The 14,263-nt window shown below is 27.9% G+C and overlaps 1 protein-coding gene across 1 annotated transcript; it reads right to left on the bottom strand.

Annotated features, from left to right (window-relative positions):
• Positions 1-102: 102 nt before the first annotated feature.
• Positions 103-3,174, bottom strand: LOC111622715. The gene is made up of 3 exons (XM_023365135.1): positions 2,969-3,174; positions 2,543-2,676; positions 103-201 (listed from the first exon to the last, which is right to left on the bottom strand). Exons 1-3 carry the CDS (start codon positions 3,162-3,164, stop codon positions 103-105), a joined length of 429 nt encoding a protein of 142 aa, XP_023220903.1. The 5' UTR covers positions 3,165-3,174.
• Between the last annotated feature and the right edge of the window lie 11,089 nt (positions 3,175-14,263).

Genomic DNA, 14,263 nt, shown 5'->3' with positions numbered 1-14,263 from the left:
TAATAATCAAAATTCACTTCTTGAAAGTCATTATTTTAAGGATTAATTATAGTAATTATAAAGTCTAAACATTGAGAATAATGGATTGAAACTTAACCATTGTTAACTAGAACCTATTGTTACAAATGCACTGGCATACGTTGTAGAATTGTGATTAAATGCAGACATTTTCATTAAAAAAAACCTTAATGTTTTCTGAATCTAAACAAAGAAAAAAATTCAAAAAATTTGCCATTTTTATAATTGTTCTTTTTAAAACGACAAAATAAATCCTGTAATTTATATTCCTCTTCCTTCTCCTCTCCGTGTTTACTTTCAGAATTAGAGCTTATACATGAAATGATTAAACCCCCTATTTAACGTATTTATTAGTTTAATTGTTATTAATTAGTAATTCAATAAACGTTTAAGTAATTTCAATAACTTTAATAATCGTAAATTCAGCAGGAATTCTTGTAGAATTATAAGAAAACTTGCATTTAAATCTATATATAGTTAAGGCTGCTGATTCTTATAAGAGTTTTTATAACTAGGAATGCAAAAAATTTCCATATGTTGTAAACAAGTTAGAAAAAAATTCACGTAAACTTACAACATAAAAAAAATTTTTTTATCGTGTTTTTGGATTTTTATGAGCAAACTAATTCAGTTTCTTTACTGAAACAGTAGAGAATTCATACAAAATTTACTCTATTTTAAGTCTTATCTCTTGTGTGTTTATATATAAGTATGTTTATTCATCTAGAAGCAATATAAGCCCGCCTTTCGAGGCTTTAATGCTTCAAGATTAACATACTTTAACATAAATCCAAGTTCGTTGAACTTATCCAGATTCAAATTTGATCAATGTTCTCATATCATTATCATTAGCGGTCGACAGACAAACAAACAAATCCCAATAGTAAATAGATTACATATCATAATTGTCGTAAACTTTGTTCTAAATATCCATTTTTTCTTTTTCTTTTTTTATGTACTGAGAACGAACGTAAACAAGACTGATTATAATAGCGATTTCTAATTTTAAAAAATCCATCAACGAGTTACGTAACTTTCCCGGCAATAAAGTTAAAATTGTGTGTGACGCCATCTGTTATGAGATTTTATTATTTTTTTTAATTTATACTATTAATATTTATTATAAAATGGCAAAAAAGAGTTAAAATTTTGAGGGTAGAGATGAGTCTTATAAAAAATTACCAATGCCAACAACGAGTAAGATCTTCCGATTCCACTCGAGATACGACAACTGACCACTCCTCTATCTTCCCATCCCGTTGACCTTTAACCACGAAAATTTAGTAGCATGAATCCCTCTAATATACGAACCTTCCTGCAAAATTTCATAGATTTTCGACCAAAGACACAAGAGTTATTAAGCCTTATATTGGGCAAACAGAATCGTGCCCCCCCCACACACGCACTCTAACTTCCGTACATACAGAAATATCCCCGAATTTTTTGAATTTCTCGAGGTTTCAAGGTCCTCTTAATCAAAAGAATATATAAAAATATTGGGGAAAGGTTTTTTTTTTTTGATGATCGCCATACTTTCCCTCTGTTATAAATAATATCTAAGAAAGTAAAAATAACGAAAAATTGTAATAAATTTTTCTGTTTCCAGCAAATATTTTGCTGTAAAAGTTATTAAAAGTTTAAGTTACATAAATAGCTTAATTTAATACAGAATATTGAATGGCGCTTACATATCAATCGATAGGAAACTTGAGTTAATTTATACGATTCTCTTGCCATTGAATGTTGCTTTCACTTAAAATCGACGTGTTAAATTTTGCATTTCTCAAAACATAAATTTAATAAATGACAGAATATCAATAATATATTAAACTTTTTTTTGTTACTATCTGAGAGATGACTCGTATTAATTTACGGTATCTTATTACCATATTTCAAATTTGATTAAAGACAAAATAACAGATGGACTTTAAGAAACTGAAATCTATATACATTTATCATTGTTTCCGACATTTTTTCTTTGTATATTTATAGAATTCTAACAAACTTTAGTGAAGATTTAGAACTCGAGTTGTGATTAGATAAGTTTACTCCACATAATCCTGTGGAGAAGGAAAGGAAAATTTCTTGGAGTCCCAATAACAGGAGGCCCCAAACCAATCTTTTATAAGAAAATATTTCCTCAAAAAATCCTCCCCCCGAATAAAAATGTCTAGAGTCACTCAACACTGTACACGGGGCCTCCTAATTCAAATTTGTCTAGGCCCCACAAAACTATAACGCTGCTACTGATATAATCCAGCATTTTTTTTAATTGTTTCGTGCGGTTTCTTTTTCCCTTTTTTTTTGTAAATTTAAACGCGATTTTTGGTAAACACAAGGCAAAAAAAAAAATAGTAAGAGGGGAGCATATGTCTCTTATAAATTTTTTCTGTCACGATAAAATCGAAGATACGCTTTAGAATTCCGAACATTTCACTGGGAAAACATATGTTGGATTCTTGATACTTGATGATGATGATGATGATGATGATGATGATGGTGATGATGATGATGATGATGATGCTGCTGCGAATGGTGATGATGGTGGTGATGATGATGGTGATGATGATGCTTTTTCCCCAATCCGATATGCACAGTTATCATCAATATTAAAATCACCAAAGTCGACACGGCTTTCTTCATTTTCGTTCGACTTTACTATAAATAAATAAATAGTAAACTCGTGCAAAAATATATAAACGCAACTTATTAAATATTATTTATTTCATTAATTATATATATATATTTATAATCCGCCATTTTGCTTTTAAATTTATACAATTCAAAACATTAATATTATCGCGGAAACATCTTCAAATTTATGGCGGAAGATTAAATTTAATAATTTCTTCGAGAGTTAAATAATTTTTCGAATAAAATTTGAAATATTTTAATCGGTTTTAAGTGCAATTATTAATATATTAAGGAAGGCAAAAACGCATTGACTTACCAAGCACTGCAGCTACGTCAACTGCTTCTCCTTGTCTGGCGTGATCACGAGGTCTGCTCCCTTTTATAGAGGTCCACGGAGATCGAAGAAAAGGAGATGCGAAACAACCAACGGATGTGCCGATTTTAATTGATGTTCTAGTTAATTGAAGAGGATTTAACGCCTTGCCAAGCGCCACAGATGGTACATGACTCATTCGATTCCCAACCCCTGACAAGGCTTCATTTTCTTTATCATTAATGTTATCGAGTGAAAACAACTTGAAGGGGGACGAACGTTATTTCTAATGCTATTTTCTTTACGCGATTTACTTGTATATATTATCGCTGGCAATTTTTGTCAACCGAACATTACACCGAATCGTTTTTTTGAGTTGCCATAAAAATGTACCTCAGACAATTAGTTGCAATTAATGAAACTGTTTTGGGGTGTAATTGCAAAGAAGAACGTACTTCAACAGCCAACGCCACTAATCTGTCTACTGTTTATCGATTACTTTACTGAAGTCTTTGTAGTGTATAAAGCTATTCGGATCTGTCCTTTGAGGCATGCAAATTTCCATCATGCCTTGGCTCGTTTAAGTTATTGAACAAGTTAAATTGCCTTTCCCTCCGTAACGGGTGAACCTTTTAACGTTTAGTGTTTACGTTAAAAATAATATATTAATATTACACACAAAAAATAATAATATTATTATTATCTTTATTACTAAATAACACAAAAAAAATTCAAATTTCTTACATAAATAAAGTCATTTAGGATAATGTAACAGAGTTTTTTTTAACGTGTATAAAAGGGGGGCCTATGTACAGATGTATTTTTATTAAATTGTTTGGCACATGGCGAATGGGTTAACATTCGAATTTCTCCCAAGAAGACGTTTTTGGTTTGTAAGAGGGCACCAAAGTACAATTTGTAAACGGATACTCTTGGNTAATATCCCTATATATGGAAAAAATAAGACGTATTTATGGTAAATATGAAAGAAATGTAACTTGAAAAATACATTTCGGAAGGTTCCATTCTTGTAGATTTATTTTCCTGTACAGAATTTTATGCAGACATGTTTTACGTTTTGTCTATATTTTGCTACATTTGTATCTATTGTCATGGATGATGAATATAGATGATGATGGAGTATAGAAGAAGATGAAAACGAAACTTTGGTATCATCTATTTTATCAATTGAAACTTTCGCAGATGTTTTGAAAAAATCCAGATATGTTTTGAACTGTTTCTATTCTTCATTGCTGTGTTCTCTATTTTAAAAATAATCTCTATCCTCCCCTCATTAATAGTATTTCAGATGCAAAAGAATTATGTATTATGAGAAAAATGTTTGAAAATATATTTAAAAATATCAAGAATAAATAAACTTCTTTGAAATTCTTGTTTTATTTTCTTTCTCAGAATATATGGACATTATTACATGACTATATTTCACAAATATAGTCATATAACAGCATCATTTTATTGCATCTAAATCATAATATAAAAACTTAAAAATTATTTTTATTTTACTGAAATTTAATATAAAATCATTTCTTTAAAATATCTTTACAACAAAATATTTCATAAAATAAAAAAAATAAATAAATTGAATATTTTTAGAATGTAACACCCTGGAGGAATATTTGTTTCATGATTATAGTAAATATAATTATGAATAATAAATTAAAATTACATGTTTAAATATTAAAAATTGATTAAAATTATTTATTTTTATATCAATACATTCATTTTATCATATATTATATCATTTTTTATTTATTTAAATGAATAAATAAAGTGCATAATAGCACACTGTTTTATATAAAATAAATAACTAAATATATATATAAAAGCACTTTATTTATTCATTTAAGAGATAAAATTATAAAATATGAAATATTTCATTAATTAACAAGTTCCTATTGATATAAAAAAAAGAATAATTTATACCAAATTTTAATATTTAAATACTTAATTTTTAATTTATTATTCATAGTTTTACTATTTTAGATAGAAAATTTTTCATCTCATGTCTTGACAGAATATTAAATTCATCCACTACACAAATTAATTTCATTATCATCAGGCTTTAGTGTTTGTATTTTCAATATAGCATAAATCTTATCTAATTATAAATATTAATAAATGTATTTAATAAATAATATTCTAATTAAAGTTTTTATTATATTTTTTTTAAATTAAAAATGATCACACTGGAATAAAGTTATAATTAATCTTCTATACACATTTGCTTCAATAACTTTAGTAATTTTTATTGTAGACTATGAAAAGTTAAAAGTTATTATAATGATACTTGATATAGACAATTCATGACTGAGTTTTATTAGTTCCAAGTCATAAGCAGGTAATAAATGAAGATTAAGAAAATAAAAATAAGACTTTTACAAAGATTTTGTGTTGAAAATATATTGAAAAGTATAAAATATTAAGCATAAATCAGTAAATAAACCAGAAATTAAAACATTGAGAAAGAGTTTAGTTTCAATATGAAATACTTGTAAATTTTTAATTATAAAATAGGAAAGATTGTGATTTTTTAATTTAAAAAAAAAAGGAGAAATTTGTGTTTTTTTTTAATTTAAATTAATGAAATATTTGAATTTTTTGATGAAAGATAAATCATATTTTGAAGAAACATACAGTTTTAAAATAGAAAAACACTATTTTTTAAGAAAAAAAGTAAAGGAAAAATAAACTATAAAGGTCATACAAACTTTAAAAAAAAAAAAATTAATAAATTCTATTATTCAATGTGAAATAGAAAAATGAATCAAAACAATGACAGGTAAGGTAATTCAGTAGTTTAAATATTAAAATTATAGGACAGTATAAAAGCCTCATATAATATAAGAATGATATAAAATATATGAGTTCAGCATTTAATGCCTGGGGTAAAATATTGTGAAAATATTTAATAGTTTTGTAAGGGTAAATGATGAAATAAATTATTGATAGAACTATTTCTTACATTTGATGGTTTGTTGAATATCCTTTAAAAAATAGGACAGACTGATACAATGAGATCATAAAAATATTTACATATTATAATTAAATTTCATTGTCCTTAAATTAACTTAACTTTCAACACTGAAAATACTATATTTTAAAGAATATTATAGATGAAAAGTGCTTATAAAACAATTTAATAAATAATATTATACAACTTTTTATAAAATAATGTCATTGAAGAAATTAAAAGTTATTAACTTATATAAATCTAATAAAAGTAAATATAAATGTTATCAAAATCTGATCATTTCAATCAATTCTTTGGAATCCTATTAAACAATATCTTCTTTTTTAAAAAGAATAATAACTTATTAAATAAAATTACAGAAAAAAATTCAGCTTCAAAATATATATAAATATTTAAATCTTTCCACTTTATGAACACATAGAGGGCCATTAAAAATCCCTCCATATGCTCTTAGGGCACCTGGAGGGCCTTTTTTGTGCTCATATGCACTCATAGGGCACATCCAAGACCACAATGAATGATCCTATGGGATGAGCCCCGAAAAATTCTCAGATTTTTATCATTTTATTTCTATCCTAAAGCCCTATCACAGGAAAATCAGCAGACCATTGATCCTTACTCCATAAATATTTTATTACAGATTACTTCATGTATTACTTGTGTATTAAGATGTATATTAATTAAATTTTATTACTTAATTTTTTACGCTTTTTTTTTAATATAATAGAAGCTTCAAAAGATTTCCAGTAAGTAAGCCTGGCTTCTCTGAATCTCTAAGAGGCTTTGTTCTTAAGCCCTATAAAATATACCAAAATTTCCTGTCTCTTTTATATCTATCTTCCTTTTCAATGGAAATAAAATTAAATGGTAAATGATTCACAATTTCTTTTGTTTTTTGTATAATTCCCGAAACTGTTTCAATTTTCTATTAGAAAAATCAGATGCGGATAAACCATTCCAAAAATTATGATTGGATTTGATTAACGATCGATCTCTTATCTCTTATAAAAGGATCGATTCGCGGCTTTACTTTCTCGATTGAAGAATGTAAATTCGATCGATTGATCGTAGCGATTGCCAAGTTAAACTTTCTTATCGATAGATAAGCATTTTGAATTTTCGACAAGAACTATTTAAAGAATTTCACTTCTATACTGAATAACAATATCACAATTCCATGAATCGGAGTCACTTATAATAGAGAATGGCGCCAGAGATATTCCATAAAATCGAATATTGAATATTCGATGTTGATATTTATAGATGTCATTTCTTTTATTTCCCTATAAAATATCGAATATAAATATTTAACGTTTCAAATAAAAGAAATATAAAATAAATCTCTTCATAAATCATGAAGGCGTAAAATGTTCGCGTGGTAGAACATTCAAAATCGAGTAAAATTTAAAAGTTAATTAAGATTAACATTTTTTTTTATTTTCAAATATTAGATCTACGTCAAGAAAAGCTTATTGTTTATCTACATTATTCCCAAATTTCCGTTGTATACTACAGTACTTCACTTTGTTACAATGATGATCAGTCTTCAGGAACTTGCCATAATGGCCTGAGAGTAGAGAGAAAGCCCATTTTGCCTACCACGGGCCCTAAGTTATCTTCGAGTCTTCCAATTTTTCTCTCGGCGATTATGTTTACAAGCCTTATATTCGTAACATTCTAATCAGCATTTGAAACCACTTATATTACAATGCGTTCAAATGTGTTTTCCCTCAATTTCAACGATAATGGAAAATATAGTGCCATAGAAAAGAATTGAATGGCTTGCACATTCTCCAGAACCGAATCCTTGAGACATTTTTTCTAGAGCTATCTCTCCTCAAAAACCATTCTATTCTCGATCTTAAAGAAAGATTTTGAAGGAATTCGAGTCATCCATTGTGTGAAATCTTATTCATTCCGAGTGACGTTCTTCAATGTCTGATTTTGACATTTTGACTATAATAATTGAATAATAAATCTGATAATTTAAATAAACATGTTTAAAAAAACAAAATTTTATTTTAATTTATACTAATCTTATTAATGAATTTTGTAATATGCTGAAGTACGGGTGTATTGAATTCATGACAAAATCATTTCTGATGGATTCCGGAATACGTTTAAACTTCATGCATTCGTGTAATGAATAAATGACTAATCTCATTTATTTATTCATTTAATTTCGTCATATCCTCCGTTTCTAAATAAACAACATATTGAACGTAAGTTATATTTGTTTGATGAACGGTTATTAATGAATGACAGCCATGAAAGTTTTAAAGTTGATCGCATTAAATAACTGGGATTTATGAAATTTGACTAATTCGTCGACAGTTAAATCTTTAAATGGACAAAATTTCTATTATTATGTAATTTTAATGCTAAATTTCTTGGAAACAACGTCTGAGAAAGATGAGATAAGACCTAACCTTCTCCGTAAACTATAAAAATATACGAAAAAATCAATAAACCAAAACGGATTTTTCTGAATTTATCAAAAAAGAGAACTTTATACCACTTTTATATACTATATATTTTTATATAAGATACTAAATTCGAACTCCTCTGTGTTTGGGACCCAGTCAAACGAACCTGTTGGTCACGAGCGCCAATTCTAAGGAACCGGAACCCGTTAAAACCCCCTAATAGTATTATTTTAATTGATGCTAGGCTTTAACTTTGTGAGGCCGGCACCACTTAAAATATTATCTGGAACTGAACGGTTTCCGGCTCCTTAGAGTTAGTACCCACGCTGTTAGTCCCTCTCTATATGGCCCAATAGATAAAAAACTACTGAACATTGTTCTCGGGTTCGGGCCTCACCAAAGGGCTTTCCGCTTGTTTTCTGCATTTTTTCACGTGTATAACACCTAAATATATACCAGTTTCCCATAGAAAGCCCTTTCGAGAGGTTTAGCAGACCTTATTCCATTAATTCTGAATCCTATACACATATTTCTACTCTGCACGTAATTAATTTTATTCTTAATATGCAATATATTCTATTTTCATTTTTAAAAATGTATTTACTATTAAATTCGTTTATAAGATTGCGTTAGTTTTTAATTATTCATTTCTATTAATTAAACTTGACTAAGATTGTCTACGAATACCGTGGCACGTACTGAAGATACAACGGTATTATTCACAAATATTTAATTAATTAAACAACATTTAAATTATATCTTATTTAATTATATAGCGATTTACCGTTAATCATTTATTGTAGACTATATTATAAACAGGATAGTTTCGGAAGTTGAGAAGGAAGTTCGGAAGAATAATAAAGATGTCTGCGCTTTTAAAAATTGAATACATTTATCAGAGCTGAAATAGAAAAAAAAAATATTTTATTATTACAGTTTTATTTTAGTAAATTAGTAACATTTATTTAGAAAAACGAATTGAATTGATGGATTAGGCAAGATAACATTTGGGTGGTCTGCCGAGAGGAATGTCTCCCGAATTGTACGGGAAAACTGTCTCTATTTAGGTGTTAGACACATGAAAAAACGCAGAAAACACGTTGGTGAGGAGCAAACTCGCGATCAATTACCAAAGTTTTATCCACTCGGCAACTGGTGGGCCTATAAAAAATAAATTAGACCTAATTAGATGAATTTTAAAAATGATATCTAAGATAAAACAAAACCGGAAAAAATAGTATTATTATAGAAAACGAATTTGGTATTAATAGTTTACAATCTTTATAAATTTTAATAAATATATATATATATATATATATATTTTCTATTCAATAATGATTTGTGCACAATACAAACTTCGGGGTTTAGATTTAAAATCCCACACTCTGTGGGATGTTATATCAATATAACCTTCTACCAGATATTGTGGAGTTGTTAGTGCTCTTTGAACTTAAAAAGTTCAGACGTGCCATAAAATATGGCTTGTATACTTCAAGAAATACACTTTTTGACTTGTTTTTCATTAAATAAAGTATTCGGACAATTTGTAATTTGCATAGAATTAATACGAATTGTCTGCTTTTATTATGTATCGCACGTACAGTACACGATAATTAATGCAAAACAGCGATTTCAATGCCGAAATGTTCGACTGTAAATCCATTAGAATAAAAGAATATACAAAGTCGAATAATTTGAAAATTTCTCATTCTTTTAAAAATAGTTTTATAAATTCAACATACGAAGTTCTTTAAGAATAATTTAACTGAAAGTAAATTTAACATTTTATGTAAAATAGAATAAATTAATCAATACGGTAGGCAATTTTCTATCTTCTTCTATAATTTTCCCACATTTCCCCTTTATTGTTAAAAATAGAATAACTCAATTCAGAAGATTTTTGGTTAGAGCTGAACCTTCAGTAATTGTAGCTAGATTAAATCAAGGTGGGAGCAGATGGATGCACATTAAAAATAGCTTCTCGCTCCTTATCATTTATTCGTTTTTAGTTTTTTTTACCTTCTTATTCACGAAATAAAATCAATATATAAATAAAAATTATCGAATTAGAGACTCTTTAAATTTTATGACTGTAAAGTGTTGCTTAATGCAAAATATAGTAACCTGGTGTGCCAGTTGTTGTGACTCGCCTCTTCGAAGGATTTCGTGTTAAATATAGAAATTGTAATAATTCTATTCTCCAGATTCTTATAAATTAAAGGAATTAAGATTTTATTCTTCCTTTTTGTTTGTTCTGAAAATATTTCAAAAGTTAAATGAGTCACAGAGTGAGGAAATTGATGAAAGATGATGCGAATATTGTGTAAAATAACGTTGCGAAAATGCCCTTGAACGTTTATATGATTTCAAAATTTATATTATCAATAATAAAAATGTTTAGGTTAAATTCTGTCATAAAAAATTCTCCGTTTAACATGTGTTATTTATTTTTTTTTTTTAAATTAAAAGTAAATCTCTTATCTATCAATTTTTTAATGAGAAAATATAAGGATAAAAATTGAATTTCTTATATAAACTACGTTACTATCATTATACAAAGTCTTATCTATTATAAAATAAGAAATTATCTATTATTATGCTGCACTCATGGCCCATTTGTTATATTTATCCAATCGCAGATATTTTTTTCTAGAGTTCATTTAAAGTGTTGGAAACGAAAATTTTGTTTTCTCGATGTACGATTGCCTCTATGATAAAATACCATAGAAAATATGAAAAGCCTTGCCATAGAAAATTAAAAATTAAATGCTGTTATTTAGTTAAATTAATCTAATAATTGTTTTGATCGATACGACACAAATTGTTTGTTGTATAGTCGGAACCCGAGATGAGATCCGAGTCAACCACGGATGTAAATCCTCAACCTTCTCCAAAACTTGATAAAAGTTATAACTATTTAAAACGAAATAAATCGCTAATGATCAATTTTCAAACATATTCTAGAAATGAGAAGCTTATTGATCAAAACTAAAAACCGAGACGGTCCAATGGCCGAGGCGTTAAGATATCAGCCAATAGCTCTGAGGGATCCGGGAACGAATCCGAGCCAACAAATTCCCTGGAAGTTTTGATGGACGTCTGTCTCGGATATGTCAGGCCCCATATCTCACCACCCGGTAGTATTGGAGAGCCGAAACCATGGTAGATATATAAAAAAAGGCCTTCTTAGTTCTCATATGGCAGAAAACACAAAAAAAATTAATTAAACACTGAAATGTAAAGGTTTCACTTAATATTCTTGTATGGATATGCACATACACCTTTAAATTTCAGAAAAATGGGAGTAACCAGTTAAAAGCAACGATACATCGATGCATTTAACTGTTATCTGTGCTTTTAACTGCACGAAACATCACCCTATTATAGTGATGAATCCATATTCAGATAGGATTCAAATTCTCGTAATTCATAGTTGGAATTACGAATCGGAACATCCTCCTCCATCCTCAGTATACCGATTGATCTTAATCCTTTACTATATGGACAGAATAGTTTGGTCGTATAATTCGTGTTGACATTACATTGATGTTAACAAATATAAACGACATCAAGTCAATCAATTAACTGTCAATTTGGCAAATCAAGACTTCTTGATAAAATTCTATTAAGAAAAATGGAATAGCTGAATATAGCTGAGTATAAAAAAAACTAAGCAAATGCTTAGTTTTTTATGTTCATTTTGTGTAACAAGTGTACACTTTGAAGTCATTCTTACACTTGTTCGATTGGTCAGTGTAGTTTCGTAGTGTATTACCGTACTGTACATATACATATATACACAACGTGTGTTCGTGTACAAGATTTGAAAGATTAAGAACACGAACTTTCTTTCTTATATATCAGATCTTGAAAATGTACAGCACTTGATAAGACTTTATAGTCTAAAAGTGATACATTAAGGAACTCTATTATCCGTCAATGGTCGTAATCGAGGCCGTGACGGATAATAGAGAATTGAAGGATAGTAGAATTCCCCTACTGTACAGAAAAAGTAATTTATAATCCACAATTAATACACAATCCTATAGTTAAAGTACAGTCAGTATAGTATTGTACAACCAACGGTTTATTTACAGTACGGTGCAGTATTTATATCTTAACTAGCGTAAAGAAATAAAAGCTGACATACAAATTCAGTATAGAATGTACTGTAATTCATTATGGCAACGGCGAAAAAACACAGTAAATCTACTCCCCAGAATTGAATTTAGCACTTCGACAGTTAAAAGAGTGACGGATAATCGAGTTTTTACTGAAATACAATAGTATATGACATGACTTCACTAGGTTCTATTTTTAGGAGGAAAAAAAAAAAGTAAATCTAATGTACACGAAGACAAATGTATAACGTTTTCGCCTACAACAAGGCAATTTCCAGACTTAACTTAGCAATGTCTTTATTTTCGAACGGTTGAAAGAACAAATTACATTCTATTTATAATTCTGTTTTGTAGATACTATTTATTATATTCACTGCATAAATTATACAAGAAAAATACCGAAGAGACATTTAAAATTGCCCTAATTTATTCAGATATATTTTAATATTAACTGTCCTACAAAACTATGTCAAATTATCTGGTAAATTATCAGTTTTCTAGCCTAAACAATCGATTTTCTCACTATCAGAAACCAGTTATTAGCGGTTTTCGTTGATTACTGAATCAATAATGTTGATATTTTATCAATTAAAGCTAATCAATCACACTAATTCAACGAAGACTTCCATGTTAACTGAAAACTCAATTTTCATAGCCCATTGTGAACAGATTGGTGGGATATTGCCATAAGGTAGATTTATGTGCGCTTAGTTACGACTCATTAAAATGCATATAGTAAATTATCTATAATCTATTCTAAGCAAACATATTAAAATTTGCATAAAATTTGTAAAATTCGAACGAAAGTATATACAATTATTTTGTATTTAAACATAAATTAATTTAAGATAAGGGGGGGGGTAAAATTATTTTCTATTAAACTGAATTAATTTAGATGTTGAAATTAATTAATTAATTCTTAAAAATTAGATGTGTTACAAGGAATTTTTCTATAAAAAATTACTATAAAATTTCACAATTATTAAAAGATAATATGATTTTTTTTTCAATAAAAAACAACAGAAATTGATTTAAAGTAAATACTTATGACATTCAAAGTCAACAACAATTGTTTAAATTGTCCTTAACACAAGGACCATGGCTTTGACATGTAAATTAGGTCAAATACTGTATAAAATAAACATTTTAATAGGCATTTCTCATTAACTGTCAACACACATCAGAGAAACTTTGATGTAAAGGTATATGCACTCATTATTGCAACACCCAATTATCTTTATTGCAGAATTAATCATAAACAAAAAGTATTATCTTAACATTTTGACAATTCGATTAAAATTATTCCATTCTCATTTTTAATACTAATTTTAAACTTATGAAGATTACTACTATTTAATATTATAATTTTACCTGTCATTGCTTTATATACCACATAATTCTATAGATGTTTAAAGCTTTCTATAGAAAGAACTATTGGGCAAATCTCAACCAAATTTGATATATGTACTGTCCTGAGATGTGGTTTCTATTTTAGGAAAAAATTTTACTTCAAAATTTAGCGCTAGGAATAAATTAGGCACTGTTGTCTCTTTAATGTGCACAGTACTTTTTATAGTGTCCCCAGCATAGTTGTCACTATAAAAACAAATTATATTTATAAAAAATTTCTTTATATAGTAATGTTTAATTAATAAAGTCAATATTTATTTAAAATTATCAATCATCAGATGGCCAACGCAATAATCATTTGACTCTTGAAACTATTCATTACAAAGATCATTATAGGAGTGTTAAAGTA

Source organism: Centruroides sculpturatus, unplaced genomic scaffold, assembly GCF_000671375.1.
Source record: "Centruroides sculpturatus isolate CEXI.00-Female unplaced genomic scaffold, Cexi_2.0 scaffold307, whole genome shotgun sequence".
Classification (NCBI taxonomy): Eukaryota; Metazoa; Arthropoda; class Arachnida; order Scorpiones; family Buthidae; genus Centruroides; species Centruroides sculpturatus.
Note: the sequence above shows the minus strand (reverse complement) of the source record. Positions and strands in the feature narration are given on the sequence as shown.

Bases quoted from the DNA above. Each gene is read 5' to 3' on its own strand.
- LOC111622715 (XM_023365135.1), bottom strand. From the start codon at position 3,164: ATGAGTCATGTACCATCTGTGGCGCTTGGCAAGGCGTTAAATCCTCTT. The intron at 2,677-2,968 runs GTAAGTCAATGC...ATTTATTTATAG, and splicing joins TGACGTAGCTGCAGTGCTTG to TAAAGTCGAACGAAAATGAA. The intron at 202-2,542 runs GCATCATCATCA...TTCTTTGTTTAG, and splicing joins CATCATCACCATTCGCAGCA to ATTCAGAAAACATTAAGGTT.